The 21,462-nt window shown below is 41.3% G+C and overlaps 2 protein-coding genes across 7 annotated transcripts in view; one reads left to right on the top strand and one right to left on the bottom strand.

Annotated features, from left to right (window-relative positions):
• Positions 1–6,036, top strand: part of LOC132597607 (uncharacterized) — a 109,089-nt gene extending 103,053 nt beyond the window's left edge. For 2 of the 3 annotated variants that reach the window (XR_009564600.1, XR_009564601.1), the window contains 3 exons: positions 284–370; positions 5,505–5,718; positions 5,822–6,036. Coding sequence is in view for 1 of the 3 variants with exons in the window: in XM_060302234.2 (XP_060158217.1) it covers positions 284–370; positions 4,122–4,173 (139 nt within the window). In the remaining 2 variants the exon portion in view is untranslated. Of the gene's footprint in view, positions 1–283; positions 371–4,121; positions 4,665–5,504; positions 5,719–5,821 lie in introns of those variants that run through there. The other variant, XM_060302234.2, reaches the window with a different exon arrangement.
• WIPF1 (WAS/WASL interacting protein family member 1) overlaps positions 1–21,462 on the bottom strand; it is a 112,906-nt gene that overhangs the window by 30,383 nt on the left and 61,061 nt on the right. Inside the window, exon 1 of one of the 4 annotated variants that reach the window (XM_030851538.3) lies at positions 3,779–3,955. The exons of the other annotated variants lie outside the window; for them this stretch is intronic. The gene's annotated coding sequence lies outside the window, so the exon portion shown is untranslated. Of the gene's footprint in view, positions 1–3,778; positions 3,956–21,462 lie in introns of those variants that run through there. 4 annotated transcript variants of the gene reach the window in all.

Below are 21,462 nucleotides of genomic sequence, written 5' to 3'. Positions count from 1 at the left end.
AACCATCAGAACTAATTAAGATGAAGTTGGCTTTGTTCTTCAACTTCCTGTAAAAATGCTCAACAGGAAAATTGATGCTCACAGCAAACCACAGCCATCCTGTTTCTTTAGCAGTCTTTTCACAGCTGCAGTTGCCCGTAGTTTCTATTTTCTGATACCAGGCCCAGTGCAACAGCTCAGTGCCCCACCCCCAAGCCCGGCATGTCGTTTTTGGCCATTTTAGCAACTTTTAATACGTTTGCATAAAGTTTGTTTCTATTATTGTGACTCTTCCTCTCCTCAGTCCAAGCTCCAGAGGGCTGAAGGCAATGAGGCAATCAATACAAGAGGAGAAGCAGAAAAGGCTGCTCAACCCAAGAAGAAGCCAAAGGTAGAGAAGAGAAACAAGCTTTCCTTTATAAGCAAAGCAACTGCCTCACCTAGTTCATAATCATTGTTTTTCTCAATCTGAGCTGTACACGGGACCCCTCATTTCTCAAAACGTACTTGCTCTTTTCTCCGTTGATCATCATTTAAGGCAATAGCTTAAGTGAATTCTGCTTACGGGCTGTCTTCTCAATGGTAAGGGTTTGTGTCTCTGCTGTACTTGGAGGGTCCCTGGCTATTTCAGAAACACTTCTTTTAGATAAAGAGTTGGATAATTTGGGGAGTAGGGGGGATTTTTCAGAGAAGACATTTTGAAGCATCTACAATGTCATTACGATTAGAGGGGAGCTTGGACACAAACCCACAATTTTATTGTAAGAGTAACTGCTGGGGAAATAAAGGTTGCTATGAAGTAAAATTATTTTTTAATACGTTGTCCTACATGTTTAATTGAAAAATTAGTGCAGATTCATAGACAGCTAAACCCTCTCAAAAATGAGAAAATGAAGGTAAGTTCAATGACCCACCTACTTGTCCTTGTTTAACTATGGGAAAGGGAAGAGAAATCTTTTCTACTTTATCCACTTAACTAAAAAGTACCAATTTGCCTCCCACAACTTCCCATCTCTAACAAGTACTGGTGGTTGTTTTTTTTTTAGTACTCTCTTTAAGGGCCTCAAATCTCAAAACTACGTTTCCCTAAATCCTCAGCACCACATTTAGTTTTACCAGATGATTAAGATCTGCCCCTCCCTGTTCTCCACTACACACACACACACACACACACACACACACACTCATGCACACATACTCACAGCATACAGGTCAACAAACTCAACTTATTTTATTCATTTAACCATTGAAAGTGTAGCCTTATAATATAAGCAGAAGAGTCACCACATTTACTTCTGAAAAGGTCATAAGACTTAGAAAGGAAATGGTCTTACCTGAGATTATTCACGTAAAGATATTTACTGTGGCTGTGACACTTAAAACAAAGCATTTGTACAATCCCAGATTCTCGGGATTAGAAAAGGACATCTTGTGGCCTCCTAACTGTACTTACGAAAAAAGCTCTTGAAATTACAGTTAGTTGTTAGTGGCCTTGGGTAAATTGCTTAGCCTAAGTCCAGTTCCCACAATAAAATGGCGAGAAGGGTACCGACTCAACAGGACTATTCAAGAGTTAAATGAGGGGCGTCCCTGGTGGCGCAGTGGTTGAGAGTCTGCCTGCTGATGCGGGGGACACGGGTTCGTGCCCCGGTCCGGGAAGATCCCACATGCTGCGGAGCGGCTGGGCCCGTGAGCCATGGCCGCTGAGCCTGCGCGTCCGGAGCCTGTGCTCCGCAACGGGAGAGGCCACAACAGTGAGAGGCCCGCGTACCGCAAAAAAAAAAAAAAAAAAAAAAAAAAAGTTAAATGAGGCAAGTGCTAAATAAGTATTAGCATTTAAAAAAAATAAAATAAGCAAAAGTCAAGAGCCTAACATACGGTGAGCGCTCAATAAACACTGTCTTTTCCTTTTTTTAACCATGAGAAAGAGAAACCACGAGCTGATGATGTAGCCTACATGAGCACACCCATGCAAACTTCTGCATTACAAATGAATGGCAAAGGGAGGTGCATATAAAGTGCACTTTAAATTTCTCAGGAAAGCACACTAATTAAGGCATTACTTATTCTAGTATTCTTTTTTTCAGTTTTAATTTTCAGGACTCAGGGTTGCAAAATACAGACAGAGGTATTTGATAGTCCAGGGGAAATGCTCTTTTCAACAATAAGTAAATGTATGACAATTTGGAAAAACAAAAATGAGTCAAACCTTAAAGCAGGAACGAATCACAATTTAAATAGCCAGAAACTCCCAACGAAAATGACGTGTTCATGAAATGTTAAGCAGACTCCAAAAGTGCGTAAAACTTGAAAGGTCCAGGAATTAGGTAGCTCACTTCCTCTTACATTTTAGCACAGGTTGGGGAACTTCCAGCCTATAGGGAAGATCTAGAATTTGATTTCATCAACGATCAGAGTGAAATTGCTGCTGGACCCCAGGGAAAATTCTTCACCATGGGAAGGTCTCTGAATACTGCAGTTCATTCAGAGTATGTGTAATCCTTAAAAGTTTAGATATTAGAGTAATTGAAGAGCTGTGAGCAATTAACCAACATGTGAACTTTTCCAAGAGCATCAGAAAACAACCTATGATTTTAGATAAATCATTTAACCTCTTTAGACTATAAAAGGAGAATTTCGACTAAATGATGTTCCAGTTCAGAAGCAACATAACTTTATGAAGTTAACCCATAATGTTAGACCCACAGCCCAAGTGACTAGTAAGGGTATGGTTTCCACACTAATGGACCTCAAAATCTTTTTCAGGCTTCTCATCTTCCTCTCTCACTATCCTGTCTTATTCTTTATCCTGCTTTCCCACTATCTTTCTCTCTACCAAGCTGTCCTACTTTTCTTAATTAGAACCCTCCTATAGTCTTTTCTTCGCTTTACCACTTGTCTATTTTCTACTGTATACACTAGTTATGCCACTGAATTATTTAAAAGAACTTATACTTATTGACCAAAGTTGTGCCCTCTTAACTTTTTAAAGCTTTATTTTATATTTCTCCATGGGGTAAAAGGAATATAAGTCAAGTTGCTTTTTCATATATGCCCCAAAGAAAAAAAAAGCATTTTTTTGATACAAAAAAGTTTCCTTAACCCTGCTCTGTAGATCTCTGGGTACACCGTTTGAAATACGAAAATTACAATTATTTTATGTCAAAATATTAATCATATTAAATGTAACTAGTTACAATGAATGCTGCAGAATTTGATTAGCAATAGTAATTGTGCACCGCACTGTTAGGATGTTGAACAGAATGATTCTAAAAGACAAACTGTCCTAAAAGACTCTGCTTAGAAATGGTTTGGGATCTGAACTTAAGTAACAGGTTTGTAGCAACAGACTGGCAAGAGCTTAGCTCCACGGTACTTTCCTTTGAAGCTTCCAGTGGCTCCTTTTGCTTGAAAAGCACTTACTGTTGTCGGCCAAAGTGACAATTCAAAGGCAGTCATGTGGACAATTGCACCATCCACCGAAAGGATACAGTTACTGACATAAACCCCCATTTTAAATGGCAGAAAAAACTCCTGTGGATCCAAACTTGCCCAGTGGTCAGGAAAAATTCTCCTGAAAATCTCGCTTACATTTTGGTTCAAAACACAAGTTCTAAATTGCCCATGATCACTATAGCAGTGAAACTAGTCCTGTGTGCAACAGGACTCGACCACATGGTACTCTACTGAAAAATTAAACAACTTAATCTCAACATACTATGGTCCACCAAAAGCCATCGAGTCCTTCCCTCTAACTGAATAAAGGAAATACATTTAGTTTGAATATAATCTTTCTTACCGTTAAAGGATACTGCAGGAAGGCATGATCAGGGACACAGGCAGACAGGGAGCAAGTAAGATATGAGAGAGAAAACCGTCCCTGAGAAAGGCATCATCTTCTAACGCAAACGTGGGGTCGTTTTTGGACAGCCGTTTTGGACAAGCTCCGGCCTCTCGTTAAATGTGACACACTGAGTCAGAGGCAGACATCCTTCTGTGGTTATTCACTTCCTGTCTGATTAATTTGTTGCTTGTTCCTTCCTCCTTTTATGCAGAAAAAAAGGCTAGATAGGTTTTACTTCAGAAGCAAGCAAGAAGAAACCCCTAAATTTGGAAAATTAATTGTTTCTCCTTCCCACCAGGTGTAACATACCTTTTGGTACAGGAGGAGACAAGAGGGACAAGAGGAGATGAGCACCTCCATCTGGTCAACAGCCCAACTTTATTCTAGACACCTCCACAAAAACACCTGCTCACGGAACGTGAGATTCCTTCAAGAAATTCCATTTTAAAGCGTCACTCTCGATATTGATGATAACATTTAGGATTAAGGGAAAGAGTCACTCAAGAACTAAAAGCTCTGAGCAGCACTAATAAATAACATAAGTGATCCTTCCTCATCTACAGAGCGGGGTAGGGAGTAAGTTATAAACGCAGGTGAAGAGAGCTAGTCAGGTGTAGGAAGGCAAATGAGTTTTGAAACGCGATTTTGGTGCCCAAGTCAGGATAAATGATATACAGGCACAACTTATTTTATTGTGCTTCGCTTTATTGTGCTTTGCAGATATTATATTTTATTTTATTTTTTTTTAAAGTACCAAAATTGTATTTATTTAAAATTCATATTACACTGAGAAAACTCTTACTTTCAAGGCATTTCAAATAATTTGGTGAATAACTTCAGTGCATCTCTTTGTAGTCCCACAAACTCTCATTAAATCCTGTGTCTCTCTTTAAACTGTTTGGAACGTGGAATTTTTAAACCTTGGCCCGTCACTGGTTTGACTCTATGGAAGTAATTTATTCTCTTGAGATTATGGTCTTCAGGGATTAAGTATGTCTAAGGACTTTCTAACAAAAGCCATAAATATTCACACACACAAATGCCCATTTTAATATTCTAGGCTCTTTATATTTGTTTGTTTTCACTTCTACTGTTTGTATTGAGCAAAGTTATAAAAATCACTGACACTTTATTGGTTTTGGCTTTCTTCCTCCAAACCTCATTATAAGGTAGAATATGGGTTAGTGGGGTTATTTGATTCAATGTGTCCTTTACATTTAGTGTCAAGCCTTTCTTTATTTTTTTTCAGATTGTACTTTTTTTTTTTTTTAACAAATTGAAGGTCTGTGGCAACCCTGAGTCACGCAAGTCTACTGGCGCCATTTTTCCCAAAGTATTTGCTCACCTTGTGTCTCATTTTGATAATTCAAGCAACATTTCAAACTTCTTCGTTATTATTGGTTATGGTGATCTGTGATTACTGACCTTTGATGTTACTACCACGGCTCGCTGAAGGCTCAGATGATGATTACCACTTGAATGAAGTTTTTTTAAATTGAGGCATAGTTGATTTACAATAGCAGTAAAGTAGTTTTTAATTAAGGTATGTACATTTTTTTTAGACATGATGCTACTGCACACTTAATAGCCTACAGCAGAGTATAAGCATAACTTGTACATGCACTGGGAAACCAAAAATAACGGTGTGACTTGCTTTATTGCGGTATTTGCTTTACTGCAGTAGCCTGGAACGGAATCTTCAGTATCTCCGAAGTAAGCCTGTACAGCTCAAGTCAGCTGAAGATCAGAGCTTTCTAAGCCAAAATGTTTTGTTTCCGTCCGCCACGCTTAATGGGGTGACAATAACTCTCCCAGAGGATGCTTGACAGAAGCACAGAGATGATGAGTACACAAGGAGGAAACTCAGATTCCTCACTCTCAAAGGACTCTAAGAGGTGGGTAGGCAATGGAATATAGGCAAAAAATATTATACCGAAAGCTTGAGAAGTGTATAAAAATCTGAAAATGCTCATAATTTTTTCTCAATCCACCTGAAAGGTTCAGACTTATATTTGTGACACACACCATGTACCTCTGAGAAAACGGTACCAGCTGAAAGAATGAAAAACAGAGGCACATTTTGGAGAAGTACTGGGATAGCTGACGTCCAAGGTTCTTTTAACTCTCAATTCTTTGAGATACAAGTCTAGCCTTACAAGGAGTTTCATGATGCCAAGCCATGGCAGAATTCCTAGAAGTGGAGCTTCCAAGGATTAGTGACCTAGAGTCTTCTACTTTGCCTGGTGCCACTTGATGGTACAGACTCTATTCTTCTCAACTAACGTAGGGCCTGGAGTCCAAGGGACACTCAATAGATGAATAAATACATGCAGGCCTGAGGCTGGACAGAGGTGGAGGCCTGCAGCTATTATCTCCTTCGCTCTCCACTAACCTCGGGAAAACACAGAACTTGATCACCTACCAGGTAAATAAATGTCTGAGTGACTCTTTGGGGAAGTCTAACTATAGTTGGGTCTAAAAAGAGAACATGGGCAATAGGGTGATTTCTCTATGTATTTACAGAATTACTTTGAAGTTCTCTAATAAGTAATGTGCCCCAAACACAAACACAAACACACACACACACACACACACACACACACACACACACGCGCATCCTAGGACACTACAGTTCATGACTATTCTCACCCATTAGGAAAAACTCAACTAGAAGGGGGTATGTCACTTAGAAGTCTGGAGCCTGTGAGACACACAAGGGAGTAGTTGGTCTAGGGTTTGGGTCTATCTCATCTTTAATGAGAACTTGTAAGCACAGTCAACTTTGGATACATTTATGAGGTGTCCACTATGCACCATAGGACATAAATCAGATAATGACCCGCCAATGGTTTCTCATTTCACTTTAAAAATCCAAGCTCTGCCTAGGCTCACAAGGACCCACAAGGTCTGCGTCCCCCCGCACACCCAGCTCTCTGACCTCATCTCAAGTAAACTCCCTCTTGCTAATTTCCTTCCAGGTCTTTCTGTTCCTTAAATGCACAAGCTCATTTGCATCCTGGCCCTGACACTTGTAAGCCCTCTCACCTGGTACACTCACCTCCCTGGTTCCTTTTCATTCTCCAGTTGTCAGCAAAAATGCCCCCTCTCATGTCCCATCTCTACTCCCATTTTCTTTTATACATTGCACATGTCACCACCTGACATTTTTTCATTTAATTGTTTACTTACTTGTACATCCCTCCCCAAGCTCCATAGGACCTTGTTTCCTGCTGTCGCATCTGACTCCTGGTAGGTGCTCAATAAATATTATTTATTTATTGAGCAGCATCAATATTATTTGTTGAATGAAATATTTGTTGAATGAAAAAGAAAATCAATCTCTCTTAAAAATTCTACCAGAACATAACATTTGTTTAAGAGCCTAAGGCTGTTCCCCCTAAAGCAGTGACTAAGGAATGCCAAGGCTAGACTTGCACTTTCTTCTTGGGAAGGCTTAGGTTAAAGGGAAATCTGCCAGGGAAAGGACACTGGAGATGAGCAGTAAACCCTTTAGCCAGCTGGGGGGCTTGGCAGTGTGTGCAGAGTCTCATGCAGTGCAAGTGGCTCATGTCACTGGGCAGTGGGGAAGAGAAAAATGGGTCAGGAAAGTTAAAAACAAATAAATAATCCAATCGGAAAGGAAGGGGAAGAAATTAAAAGATAAAGGAAATAAGGCAGGAAAAGATGGAGACAAAGGTGAGATCACATGGTGGGCGGGGGCCAGTTCCAACTGCATCACTGACAAAGCGGCCTTGGAGGCCACTCTCCGCAGTGGGTGTAGGTGTTGGATGTGAAAGCGCTTTCTGCCCTTCCTCTGTGCCCAGGTGTTCCCAGATCCGCGTCAGTTTCTCCGAATAAGGAATTTTAAGGATGAATGAGACTGCAGAGATCAGAGTCCACACCATCATTTACAGAAGAGGAAACGGGGGTCCAGAGAGGTTAAGTGATCTGCCTCTGTCACACAGCAGGCAGCAGCAGAACTGGTGCCAGAAGCCCGGTCTCTCTCTCCATGGTCCAGTGTCATTATGGCCTTAAGCCTCATTTTAAGTTCAGAGGAGGATTTCACTTAATTCCTCTCTATAAGCATAAGAAGAGGTGGAAGGAAGAGGGGTAGAGAGAAGGCTGTGATGTAGAGGGAAGCAGTTGAGGGTAGGGTTTGTATTGCTGTTGGGGATGTTATTATAATCAAAGGCCGAAGAAAAGTGGATTGAGACCCCGAGGCGAATAAAGATAATCACAGTCCTGGACTTCAAAGAGAATTTTAAATGCATATATCACCCTATTCAATACATAGACCAGTCCCAGCCTAATGACAGAGTAAAACAATAATCAACAGTCTCCGGACCAATCAGATGAAGAATCCTCCATGTTAATCTACAGAAACAGAAAATGAAGGACGGACAGAGATTATAGTACAACACGGTGGTTCTCACCAGTCTGGGTAAAGCCGTAAAGAATCCCAGCCAGCGACCCTCCTATGGTGACCCCAAATCAACAGAGACTGAATAAGGGCAACAGTGACATGGATAAAATATAAGAACAATTGTTTTTTATAATTCTGGTTTTTCAAGTTGTGTTTCCATGACTACCTGTTATGGTTCAGTATTTCCCTGGTAGTAGAAACATATTTTAGAATACTATATTCCTTCCATTCTAAAACACCACCTTCTTCAATAGCAAAATACCCCCCTTATAGCTTTTTCAGGGGAAAAGGAAACAGTACCAAATTAAATGTATGCATTTATTGTAAGAGAAATTCTACGTGCAACTTGTTAAAACATGGGAACTATGTGATTTAAAAGAGCAGAAACAAAGGAATTAACTTCTTCCCCATAAACTTATCAGTACAGCTACATAGAGGGATGATCATTTAAAAATAATCTCAGAAACAGAGAAATTAAAAACAAATTTTGTCCTATTCTATGTCCTGCTAATATAAATTGGTATAATTTTACTTGGGGAAATATTTGCAATACATTTCCTTATGTTTTGGCAGCTCAGCCTCCACTGACCCTACTTACAATGATGTCCTTCAGTTTTCGTTTGGAGACACATCCATCCATCCCTCCCTCCCTCCCTCCCTCCTTCCCAGACCCTGTGGGTCCAGAGGAATTCACTCCCATTCCAGATACACGAAGAGCTGGCTCATGGGATCCTTGCATTCATGTGGCCCCAGAGACTTTTTTGGCGATGGCCTGTGACCTCATCAGAACCAAGGGAATTTGTGGCCAGAGGAGAGGACTCTTCCTGAGGGATGAGATTGGAGTTGGATCTGTGAAGATGGAGGGGCTGGAATTGGCTCACTCTTCCTCTCACCCACATGGGGTTTGAAAATGAGACCAACAAAGTGGGGGAGCTGGGGATGGAGAACACCCAGCTGTTGACGTTGTTGGCTGAATCCATCTATACCTGAAGCTAGCTCTATTTTGGACTTTTAACTTACACTAGCAAATAAATTCTCTATTTTGTTTAAGCTAGTGTGATCAGGTTTTCTATCACTGGCAATACAAACACTCTTACGTGATACAGAAATCAGTACTAGAAGTGAATGTTGAATGTGACTAACCCTAAAATGTGCAACTGGCTGATTTAAGGTTGGATGACAGCTAGTGCAGGCTTCCTGCACTAGGAGGTTGACCATCCCGGCTATGTGATGGCAACACTGCTGGTTATGGTGCCACCTATCGAATCCTGGGTCTAAGACCACGAGCCTCCTGAAGGTGCACCGTTAAAGGATTTGGAGATGAAATTTAGAAGGTTGGAGTGTGTCGGCTACTTGCAGCCTTCAGTGAGAGCCACAGGAAAGAGAGAAACATAGGATGAAACTGATTGGAAGCCCAGAGGCAGGGAAAAAGGGCTTTGTTAATAGAGGCCTTTTTTTTTTCCTGTGAGGTGCAACCAAGATGGTTGAAGAGTCAAAAAATCTGGAGCTTTGTGGGTTTAAAAACCCAAATTCTCAACACTATGCGAACATTAGATAGAGCAAGGCCTGACGGTAAGAACAATATCAGCAAAGAGGTTTGAAACCTAGGAGAAGCCCGATTCCCCATCGTCTCTCCAAAGGACTGTGGTCTCTCATCTGAGCAGAAGGCCCATGACATTCATTGTGATACACTGGTTTCCATCTCAGGAGCGAGGAGTAAATTATTAGTGGGTTCACCACCTCAGGCCACTGTTTCAAACTGTACCTAATCAGAGGCCACAAAATTTGGGAGCGGAGGATGGTTCATTTGCTGGGAGACAGAAATGCCCAGGCTTGGCTTCACATTCAAAGAGTACGACTCAACGCAATCCTGAGTTTTGTTCACTAGTCCATGGAGTTCAGGCATTAGAGAATCCTACCACGTTTCTAAGTACTAGAGGATAAAGCCCCAGAATGGTCGAAAACAGTTTATGATTGCTCAGATCCTAAGTCAACCCCTAGATCCCCGAAGCCAGGAGAACAGGGTGTAGGCCGTGGAACAGGGGCAGCCCTGCTCTTAGAGATGGCTCTGAAGGCAACAGATAAGGAAGGCCCACCCAGAGAGCAGGAGGTTAAGCCACTGGATGACCAAAGTCCTCATTCCGTTGCCACACAGCTAGAATCTGTTCAGTGGGTTATAAAATATGCTAGAGACAGGAGAGCAATGTCTCCGCTCCTTTCCCAAATGGAAGTTTAATTGTGAAATTCTTCTACTGCTCTCCCTCCACCATTGTATACTGGGTGTTAAATTTAATTTAGCACTGGACCGTGAGATACTACCTTCAGCACTGACGGACAAGACTGTGGAAAGTGTGCACTCGGCGCTGGACTTGGACCTGGATTGGCCACCTATTCTAGGGAGGAGGGTGAGTGTGATTTATTATGTGGGAGCATTTTTGAAACTGTATGTGTGGGAAGATGTGTGTGTGTTGCATAGGTAAATAGAGTATACACTGGTTGCTTTGGGGCTGTCCAGCATCCATTCTTCTGAATTACAGTAGAGCCTCAGATCTGGGGAGAGAGACATCCACTGATCTCTACTCCTGCTCTTCTGGCTTCAGTTGGGCTAACTCTACCCGGGCTCCAGGAATGGAAAGTGACCAGCCCTGGCCACTTAGAGCCTGCGGTTCCCTGGCTGCAGTGATTGGTTCAGAGATGAGCATGTGACTACTTCGTACCAAGGAGATGCAATGAGACTTTTTCTAAGACGTGTGGGGCTGGGACTGGTGGTATGACAGCCACGCTGTACACACATGGAGACTGAGAATGAAGCCCGTGCAGTGAACAAGCTGTGAGAGGAGCCTGAGGCTAACGGATAAATTAGGAGTTTGGGATTAACAGATACACACTACTATATCCCACTCCTGGGCATATATCTGGAGAAAACTCTAATTCAAAAAGATACATGCACCCCGATGTTCACAGCAGCACTATTTACAATAGTCAAGACGTGGAAGCAACCTAAGTGTCCAGTGACAGAGGAATGGATAAAGAAGATGTGGTATGTATACACAATGGAATACTACTCAGCCATTAAAAAGAATGAAATGATGCCACTTGTAGCAACTTGGATGGACCTAGAGATTATCATACTAAGTGAATTAAGTCAGAGAAAGACAAATATCATATCACTCATGTGTGGAATCTTTAAAAAATGACACAAATGAACTTATTTATAAAACAGAAACAGACTCATAGACATAGAAAACAAACTTATGGTTACCCAAGGGGGAAGAGGGTTGGGGAGGGATAATCAGGAGTTTGGGATGAGCAGATACAAACTATTATATATAAAATAAACAACAAGGTCCTATCTTATATCTTATACCTATATATCTTATTGAACTATATTCAATATCCTGTAATAAACCAAAATGGAAAAGAATATGAAAAAGAATATGTACATAGATATATAAAACTGAATCAGGGCTTCCCTGGTGGCGCAGCGGTTAAGAGTCCGCCTGCCGATGCGGGGGACACGGGTTCGTGCCCCAGTCCGGGAAGATCCCATGTGCCGCGGAGCGGCTGGGCCCGTGAGCCATGGCCACTGAGCCTGCGCGTCCGGAGCCTGTGCTCCGCAACGGGAGGGGCCACAACAGTGAGAGGCCCGCGTACCACAAAAAAAAGATTATTGCTAATTTTTAAGCATGATAATGTTATTGAGGTTATGTTGTTTTTTACAAAGAGTCCTTAAATTTTTCGAGATACATACCGAAATATTTGTGGATGGAAAGGTATGATGTCTAGGTTTGCCCTGAAGTGAAAAAGGGGGAAAATAGCTAAAGGTTTAAAGAAAACAAAATTGGCCAGAGAAAATCATTCTTGAAGCTGTGTGAGGCCCACGTGGCAGTTTGTTATAATGTTCTGACTACTTTTCATATACATTTGAAATGTTTCTGTAATAAAAAGTTTAAACAGTAAAATAAAAATGACTCGAGGCTCACTCCCTTCTTCATCCACTAGAGGCTGTTAAAGGGGTTTGCTCACTCTGTTATAATCATGCTCAGACCTGGGAGTTACAGAAGTTACCTTTTTCTCCTCATAATGATATCTTTGGTTGATAGATGAAATGGGACAGACTGAGGGCTCCCTTATACTGATTCAGAACCCAAGTAGCTCTTCCTAGAAAAGCATTCAACTCAAAATTGGAGACCCTCTTAATGGCAACAAAAAAGCAAAAATCTAAATTCCAACCAACCAACCAAAGAACAAAAGAAAGCAACGCTCCTCCTAGATCAGCACTGTCTAGTAGAAATAATTTGAGCTATATGTGCAGTTCTATATTTTCTACTAGCTACATTAAAAAGAAAAAAAAGTGAAATACTAATAACATTTTATTTAACACCCTATTTCAAAAATATCATTACAACATGTACTCACAATAAAAAACCTATTAATTAGACATTTTGCACTCTTTTTTCCTATTTTACTATTTTAGTGTGTATTTTACTATGGGTGACATTTCAAATGCTCAAGAACCGCTACCACACTGGACAACACTTCTCTAGATGGTGAGGGCCTGGTGGGAAGGAGCCCCGTCTTATCCTAAATGATTTGATTAAAATGCAAACATTTCCCAGGTGGTCACCGACATTCAATACAAGTGGCCCCCTAGGGGAAAAAGCCACGTGAGATATAGAAAAATGTTTCTTACAATTCAAGGGGCCAATGGGTGGAAAGCCCTGTTTTTACATCCTGCCATGTATCTGTTTGCGCACACACCCAGGGAGAAGCTGCTGGAATATGGATAGCTGTGTGTTCCTTCTGGCTGCTAATCTGGTTGCTAATCATTAGGTATGAAGCCCAGGATGGGGCCTCTATAATGATTTCTGGGGTGGGGACAACAGCTATATTGTTCCCAGTTCAGTCTTCTCTCCAGCCATATGGCTGGTTACTCAGTGTCTCCTGCTGGAGAATAGAACCATGTGGACAAGAAAGCCCTTCCCTGGGCTTCTCAGGAAAAAAGGCTCTATCCAGCTCTGCACCTTTGGGCCTGATGGCACTCATCTGAAGCCTGAAGGAAGGGCTCACTGACCCGAGACTCCCCCTGGTGCCCCCTGACGCCAAAGAAGCAGCACCAGGCTAGTGCAGCTGCTATGTGGAGAAGCAGACCCAGATCCTCTGCACAGGGACAGGAAATGGGGGTGTTTGTGGGTGTCACAACAGGGAGGGCCCGTCTGGGATTCAGACCAAGGATGCTAGACAACCTGCAATGTGCCAGACTGTCCCACTCAGTAAAGAACTGACCCGCATGACCTACAGAGGTCCTGTTGGACACTGCTGTAGGTGAAAAAACTGCTTAGTTATCTGAGCCGAGAACTTAACTCCATTTTACATACAATTCAAAGTAATTATTGCACTGCTGTATTAGTCCCTGAATTTTCCAGTAATGCAACTGTCATAGAAATGAAATACTATGTTTTGCTCAGCTCTTTACCCAGGGTTGCTCACCTCTGCTGGAAAATGTGTCCCAAGGTATCGCCACTTGCGGTACCTAAGTCTCTCTTACCCAAATTAGCCTGCAGTTGCAGCTGTCCCACTCATAGTGATTATCAGTGTAGCTGCAAACCCGTTTGCTAATCAGTTGTACCCCATCACTTCCAAATTGAAGTTATTTTATAATAAATTACATTCCTTTCATTTCTCTTTTTAATTACAGATAAAGATTACATGGATCTGGGGGGACATGACGTGTGAGGTCAGATTATTTCCCCGGTGAAGGTTCACTGAAGCTTGTGAAGGGGGCATTAGAAAATACTGTTATTCAAAGTGAGCCCGGGCTCAGACAGGGCTGCAAGCCACCGCCTCCGTGCATACCCCTGACTGAGCTCCTTTAAAGTCAGGCACGGTAGTTTGAGGGCTCTGCTTGTCCAGCCTGGGAAATAAAGAGAGGAACCCACGGGGACATCACAGCTGCTCACCTATAATCCTGGGAGGGAATCTCACACTTTGTTTCCCAACGGTCACAGCTGCATGCGGTGCTTCTTGCCCCTGTTTCTCAGCAGGCCCTGCTTCTCTCAGTGGCTTGGCTGAAACAATTTGTTCTACTCGAATGACCCCAGATTCCATCTGATTTTGCCACTTCAAGAACTTTCCGCCTCCCATTTGGCTGCTCTGGAATCTCCAAATGACTGACTGGGAAAACAGACTGTTGGAAAAACACCTCCAGGTTGTCTCTAAAGGGATGGCCGCCCTATCAGACGACGGAAATGCCTCCCGCTGGACCAAATGCACGTATGTGTTCCCTCAACTCCAAATATAGGTCCAGGGGCAAGAGATCAGAAGAGGTGCAACCACAAGGTGATCTGCTCTACCATTTTGTGTGTGTGTTTTGCTTTATTGGGTTTTTTTGTTTTTGCTCAGTGCTGACTAAATGACTCTTCCCCTGCTGCATGGAAGCTGCTTAATTCAGTCTTGGATCATTTCATCCTGTTTGAGAACCATTCCAACAGAATGGACAGAATGATGGCTTACGTAAAAAGCAACTCCAGGACTATGTTTAAATATTGACTAGTTTGAGAAGAGCAAACCACAAAGACTTGAGGTGTAAAAACCACATGTGGTTTATGTTTTATAGGACACCCTCAGGAAGGTAAATGGACATAGTTAAAAAAAATCAAACTGGTTTCTCCCTCACCCTTACCTACAACCATTAAGAAATAAAAAACAAAATAAGACTAAACAGCAATTAAACAGAACCCAATCTGGGTGTTACTCTTGGCCTCGGGGTGGCAGCTCTGTCGAACAAGGCAAATATGTAGCTGTCTGGGTTCCACGGCTAAGGTCAAGCATAATGGCCGCCGGGGCCAGAGCTCCTCCCGGCCCGGCCACCGCCCCTCTCGGGCATCACAGCTGCTTCCTTCCAGAGTCGCTTCTCCAACTCCAGCTCCTCTGGCCCCATGCTCAACCTCCTGGCCAGTCTTCTCCAACCAGAAAGAAAAACGCACACAGAAGACTACTTCCTAGGAATCAAATCTTCGATGATCTTTTACCTGCTCTCCCCATGTACCTGTCTCTGACCTCACGGCTGACTAGGAAGCCGGAACGCTGCGAGGGCTCCCAGGCAGTCACTCAACACTCAGAATCCACTGTGTGCCAAGTGCTGTTTTAGGTGTCGCGGATGCCACAGGGATCAGACAGGTGAGATCACACAGTGATCTCCACCCTCACAGAGCTCACGTTCATATCTGAGTTGATGATGTGATGGAAGGAAAACAATTTACCCCCCGTTCCGTGCCGCACAGGTGTTACAGAGTACCCAGGTCAGTGCCAGAGGAAGGGCTAATTCAGGCAGACTCTAGTGTAAACGTATAGTGCACCAAAGTCCTGGGGTAATCATTTCGATTTGAGAACCATTTCCGTACAAACGTACTTGAGGGCGCACTGCCAGGCCAGCCCACAAAAGTCTATTTAATTCATAACATGACTAAACTAAAACTTTAGTTCCAATGCTTCAAAGGAGAGGACTCAGAAGTGATGGATGGGAGAGGGCTTCATGATTCTCTGCTGCGCCAGCCTCAGCCTCTGCCCCATCCCCAAGCCGGCCCTACACCTTCCCTTGACCGCACTCAGGACATAAGGGGCTCCTGTCCCTAAGTACTTCTTACCCAGAAGTCATAATTCCCCTCCACAGGGTAAGATGACCTCATCAAAATGTCAGGAGGAAATCGACTTGTTGCCTTTTATCTTTAAAGACAGAGGAGTTGTTAACCCAAACGACATTGAGTTAGTGGACATTTTGTTGAGAGAAAGGAAGCCATTTGGTTGGAGGGAGGTGCTGTACAGTACAGTCACACTGTCTAGGGTAAACTTTCTTAACTTTCTCCTACTTTTTATAGTTTTCTTCCTTCACTTAAATATATATATATTTTCTTATGAAAAAGTCATACATGAAAAGTTTAGAAAATAGGAATAATATAATTTTTAAAGTGACCCATTAGTACTCAGAGAAAACCAGTTACCATTTTGGAATTTCCTTCCAGTCTTTTTTCCTCTCTGTGTGTGCATCTGAAATGGAATCATACTGTATATATATAGTTTCATACTCTTCTTTCTCACACTTCCCCATGTTATTAAATATTATCCTAACACAATTTTAATAGTTGCATATTTCATTTTTATAGATGTTCCATTACCTATGTAAATACTCTTCGTTGTTAGATATTTAAACTGCATCCAATTTATTATTACAAATCCTACTATGATTAACACACTTGTATCCAAATGTTTGTGGTCCTTTCAGATTATTTCCTTAGGATAAATTTATTAGAGTACAATTACTAGAATGGAAGATAGGAAGTTTTTCCTTTTTCCCCTTGATACATGTTGTTATACTGTTTTCTTAGTTTTCGCATTCATATTCTCACTAGCACCCATTTCATTTCTTTTCAACATTGCTTTTATCACTTTTCAAAATGTGCCAGTTTGATAGACAAAAAAATTGTATGTATGAGCCATTTTAATTTTCATTTCTTTGATTATTAATGAGGTTAACAATGTTTTATATGTATTTATTGTCTTCTCCATTATTAGTATATCTTTCTCCATTAGTTATCTGGATTTTTTTTTTAAATCACAGGGTTTTAATCTTTTCCCTTATTTCTTCCACTTTTGAATTTAAAGACCACCTAAAAGCTCCATGACTTTTCATAGACAAAATAAAATGTTCTGACCATTGGGGGACTGGGTGGATAGCAGTGACCATTTCTGTGTGTTTATAAATAAAATTTCATAAATCCAGAATCGCCCCTACTCCCAACAGATATACATTTACAAAAGAATTCCCTGAGATTGCAACTGTGGATAATTTTGTGCAGCCTCTGAGAATGTTCAACATCTAAGAAATGTTTCCATCCCATACCGGGAGGAAGGAGCAGGACATCCGGGCACATCTGACCACGGTTCTTCCTGTCTCAAAAGCAGAAGTAGGAATACCCTGATTTATGCTACACACGTGCAGACATGTGTAAACCTCTAAAGTCTGAGTACAGAAAACAACCATTATGACCCTGAGTCACCTTATTCCATTTTTCACAAGACCAAAGTTCCCAGGAACTAAGGAGTAACTTAGGCTGACCTGATGAGTATCCAAGCTTCTGTTATGTTTGCCATTTTCCTTAGTAATTCTGCAAATATTCTGCAAAAAGTAAAATCTAACTTAGAATTTTTTTGATTGAAAACTTGGTGCTAAAAACCTTTCTGAGCCTAAGTCATTCAAAGTAACTACAGTTATCTATTTGATGATTCACCGGAGGACCTGGGCTGGAATGACATTCTCCGGTCTCCTTTCCACCTGTGTCTTCCCAAGTTAAGAGCTATTCCTTACTTGGTACAGTTTTCGCTCCTGGACTTAGAAGATGCTGGCACAACGCTAAACACTCAGCAACATCAGCTATCATTACTATTGTTAAGTGAGCTAAACTTCTCCCCAGTTAGTGCTACTTGGTAAAAGAGGGAACACAACAGATGAAGTGGCTCTTTTTGTTTATAGAGGGATAATTCAATGTAATTTAAGAATAAAGAATTTACTCTATGTCATAGTTGAGAAAACCTGGGTACTCGTAATTTCAGAGTCTCCATTTTATATTGGTTCTACAGCTCGTTTTCAAGTCTACTTAGGCCTATTTCAAAAAGATGGCATTGATCTACACAATTCTCTTTTATGAATGCCTCTGCTTTTTTGTGCAATTTCAAATATCACTAGACTTAATGAACACAAATTCAGAAAAAATGCCCCAGAAACTTCCTAAAAATACCATTTCTCCTAAAAGTTAAGGAGAAATAGGGATTCGTAAATTGAGTTTATGTTCACTGCCTTGTTTTCATTTCACCCGGAGAGGCTCCCTGCCAACTGCAGGTGAGAGTTCCAGGAGGATGGGGACCCCAAATCCTCCACTTCAGAGAGCAGGCTTATCTTCAGTGCGCTAAGAAAATGTCCCAAAGCCCTTGGGGACTGTCTCACCCAACTGGGAAATGGAAGAAAGAACTTCTTTTCAAGTCTGCTTTATTCTAGTGGTTGAGGAGTGCAGAAAGAACAGTAATGGTCTGTGAATGTTTTCAGAGGTGGCACATAATGAACTGAAAGAAAGCAGGCCTTGAGACAAGATCTGGGGTCTCTGAACAAGTGAGAAAACAAAATGATTCCTATCATTATGCCCAGGTTCAGCCACCACAAGATGAGGGACTCAGACGTGAAACACAGTTGTGCCCAGAGTCAAGTAAAGCTTCAGCAGAACTGAATACCACACAGAAAACGCTTTGCGGATCCAACTCTCGTTGGCAGGGAATTCACGGAAAATCAATATGAAGATCACCGGTGTGAAATTTTATTTTCCAAAGTACAGTACAGAACTTTCTAGTCATCCTGGGTTTACTCCTACCTCGTGCAAAGTGCTCTGTAGGGGCACATTTCTAATACTCTTCATCAGCAGTGCCTACTGAATTCTCTTCGGCCTCTAATGCACCAATGCAGAGATTAGGTTTTCTTCCCTTGCTTTCCGCCCTCTCCCTACATCTTGCAAATACAGATGACAGTTTCTCAGAAACGCTGAGAGATACATAAAGTTGAGGTATCTCAAAGTCTTCATAGGCATAAAGACGCACAAGGTTGAACAACGGAGAACAACAACACATATTATACCCTGGATTCACTAACAATTACTTAAAAACAGTGTAAAAGGCAGTGTACAATATATATTACTTAGGAAGTAACTGGGACCTGTTATTGCTTTGCTAGCATTTGGGCTTTTACAAAAATAAAGTCCACAGAAGGACTGGATCAACTCCGTGCTTATTTTCCTTAAGTGTAACCCCTCCCACTCCCTCCCACACACAAGCAAGCAATTACATTTTAAAAAATATAAAATCAGAACTGGATGAAAGTCAAATCAGTTTTTTTTTTAATCCATAAATCTGGGAATATAAAATCACTATAAGTTTATCATGGTAATATATTTAAAATCTCTAGTTCTATTTTCCTCAGCATAAGTATTAAAGTATTGAAAGCTTTAGAATTTACTTGTAAGATAATGTAAAATATTACTATCTTCGTAACAAAAGAAATTCATGAATTTATGGAAAAGGGAATAATATTTATAAAACATGTTAGTAAAAGCACTTGCATATGTTTGCATATCAACATTTCAAAGTATTCAAAGGTCATTTATTTTAAAATATTGAGGGCCTCCTTGGTGGTCCAGTGGTTAAGACTCCAGGCTTCCACTGCAGGGGGCGTGGGTTTGATCCCTGGTCAGGGAACTAAGATCTTGCATGCCATGTGGCGTATCCAAAAAAAAAACAAAAATTAAAGTGTAATATTTAAAGTATAATTAAAGGAAAGTTAAGAATTGCTTTACTCAAACTTGCAGTTTCTAAAAATTTATCAGAACCAGAGAGCCTGGACGTATCAAAGATTAAGTAGAAACCCACATTCAAGAGAGTTCCATGGAATTCTCAGAAAGAGAGAGCAGGCAAAGGGTCATCTGAGGACATTATTTTAGCCTAAACTTTGAATACCATTCAAACAGGGGAGCCAATGCCTGATATTAACAAAATGCAGTTTTCTACGGGTAAGGTCAGATGACAGCCCACCCTGTCTGCCAAAATTAGTGGATGAGGAATCATTTCATGAAGTCATACACAAAAATGAAATAGACTGTAAAGGTTTGCTGCCATCCCTCAATCATCGCTTTGCTTGGCTAGGCTGACTGCCAGCAGGAATATCTCCCTCTGCAAAAGTGTTTCGAAGTAATGACTTGGAGGAAGTGGTGTGCTGATACCATGAAAAAAAAAATCCCTCAAACACAAAGATAGTTCAAAAAGCATCTGTATATGGCTCAGAGGAAACAAACAGCTCAGCTAATTTTCAACTCAAAATAAACCCAAGAGACCAGTTTACCTTGGCTATAACCACACACACACACACACACACACACACACACACACACACACACGCAGGAAAACTGAGGGTCAGCAATTATCCAGTGATTTTGTTCTATGCCAAAGGGGATGAAAGGGGAAGATTATCCATCCTGGGGCCAGAATGGAATAAGAGACGATACCCCACCCCACATGGCTTCCCACACAGATTCACATGTATGTAAGGGGACTTCACACCATTCTCTCCATGAGACCGGTGGGCCCTAGAATCTGACGTCCCTCCCTGAAGCCAGTAGTAGATCAGAAGCCATTCTGAGACTCTAACATATGGTCTCTCCATCACTGAAGCCTTTCCATGGGTTTTCCTTCCACAATGCTGTCCTTACAGAGCTAAGAAAGGAGCAGGGCACCTAAAACTTTTTGTGTGTGTGTGTGTCAACATTAGGCTGAAATACATCTACAATCTTTTAAAATGAACAATATTGAATTTTCAACTTTTGAGCATTTAAAAATATTCTTCAAATTAAGCCAACACATCAACAACAAAGATCACATTTATATTTGGTTTTGAAAACCATTTGGAATTTTCTGTAAAAGCAGCTACTTTTCTGACAGAATAGATGGAGATTGCTACCAAAATCTTAAAAAGATCCTTATTTTTATTTTCAAATAACTTTCATTTGAGAAGATCATTAGCTATGTCAGCAAAAGCCTTTAAATTGTTTTTTCAATCCTGGTTTTGTATCACTACTTTGACGTCTTTCTTGCTGATAGGGTGAAGGAAGTTCCAAAAGCCCTTCAGTTCTGATCAGTTGAGGAAATTCATCTCACAGCTGAAGGCTTATTTATTTGATTTGATTTTCATTTTTGTGAGAGGAAGACAGGAAAAAGTGATTGAATTTTAATATCAGAAACGTGCCATTGACCGTCAACTGGGTAGTAAGATTTTTAGTTTAAAACTTTTAGTACCCAGGTCACATGTGGGGACAATGAAAGTATTTGAAAGGATGCTTTCCCTTCCCCTTGACAATATTCAGGCTGGGCGCAGGAAGCAGAGATTTTGTCTCAGCTCAGGAGCCCACCCACAAGAGCAGCTCCACGCTAGTTTTCGACATTTGTCTTTCTAGGTGGAACACCCGTCAGCAATCCTCTGAAGCTCATAAAACCCAACATAACCTTTTGGGCTTCTCTGGTAAAAACACATTGAGTAATAAAGGACAGAATGCTTTCTGTTCAATGTTTCCTGTGCTATTCTCTGGCCAGAAGAAATACCAAATCATAGGCATCTGGAAAAGAGAGA

This window comes from Globicephala melas, chromosome 7 (assembly GCF_963455315.2).
Source record: "Globicephala melas chromosome 7, mGloMel1.2, whole genome shotgun sequence".
Taxonomy (NCBI): domain Eukaryota; kingdom Metazoa; phylum Chordata; class Mammalia; order Artiodactyla; family Delphinidae; genus Globicephala; species Globicephala melas.
This window is presented reverse-complemented; position numbering and strand designations above follow the sequence as displayed.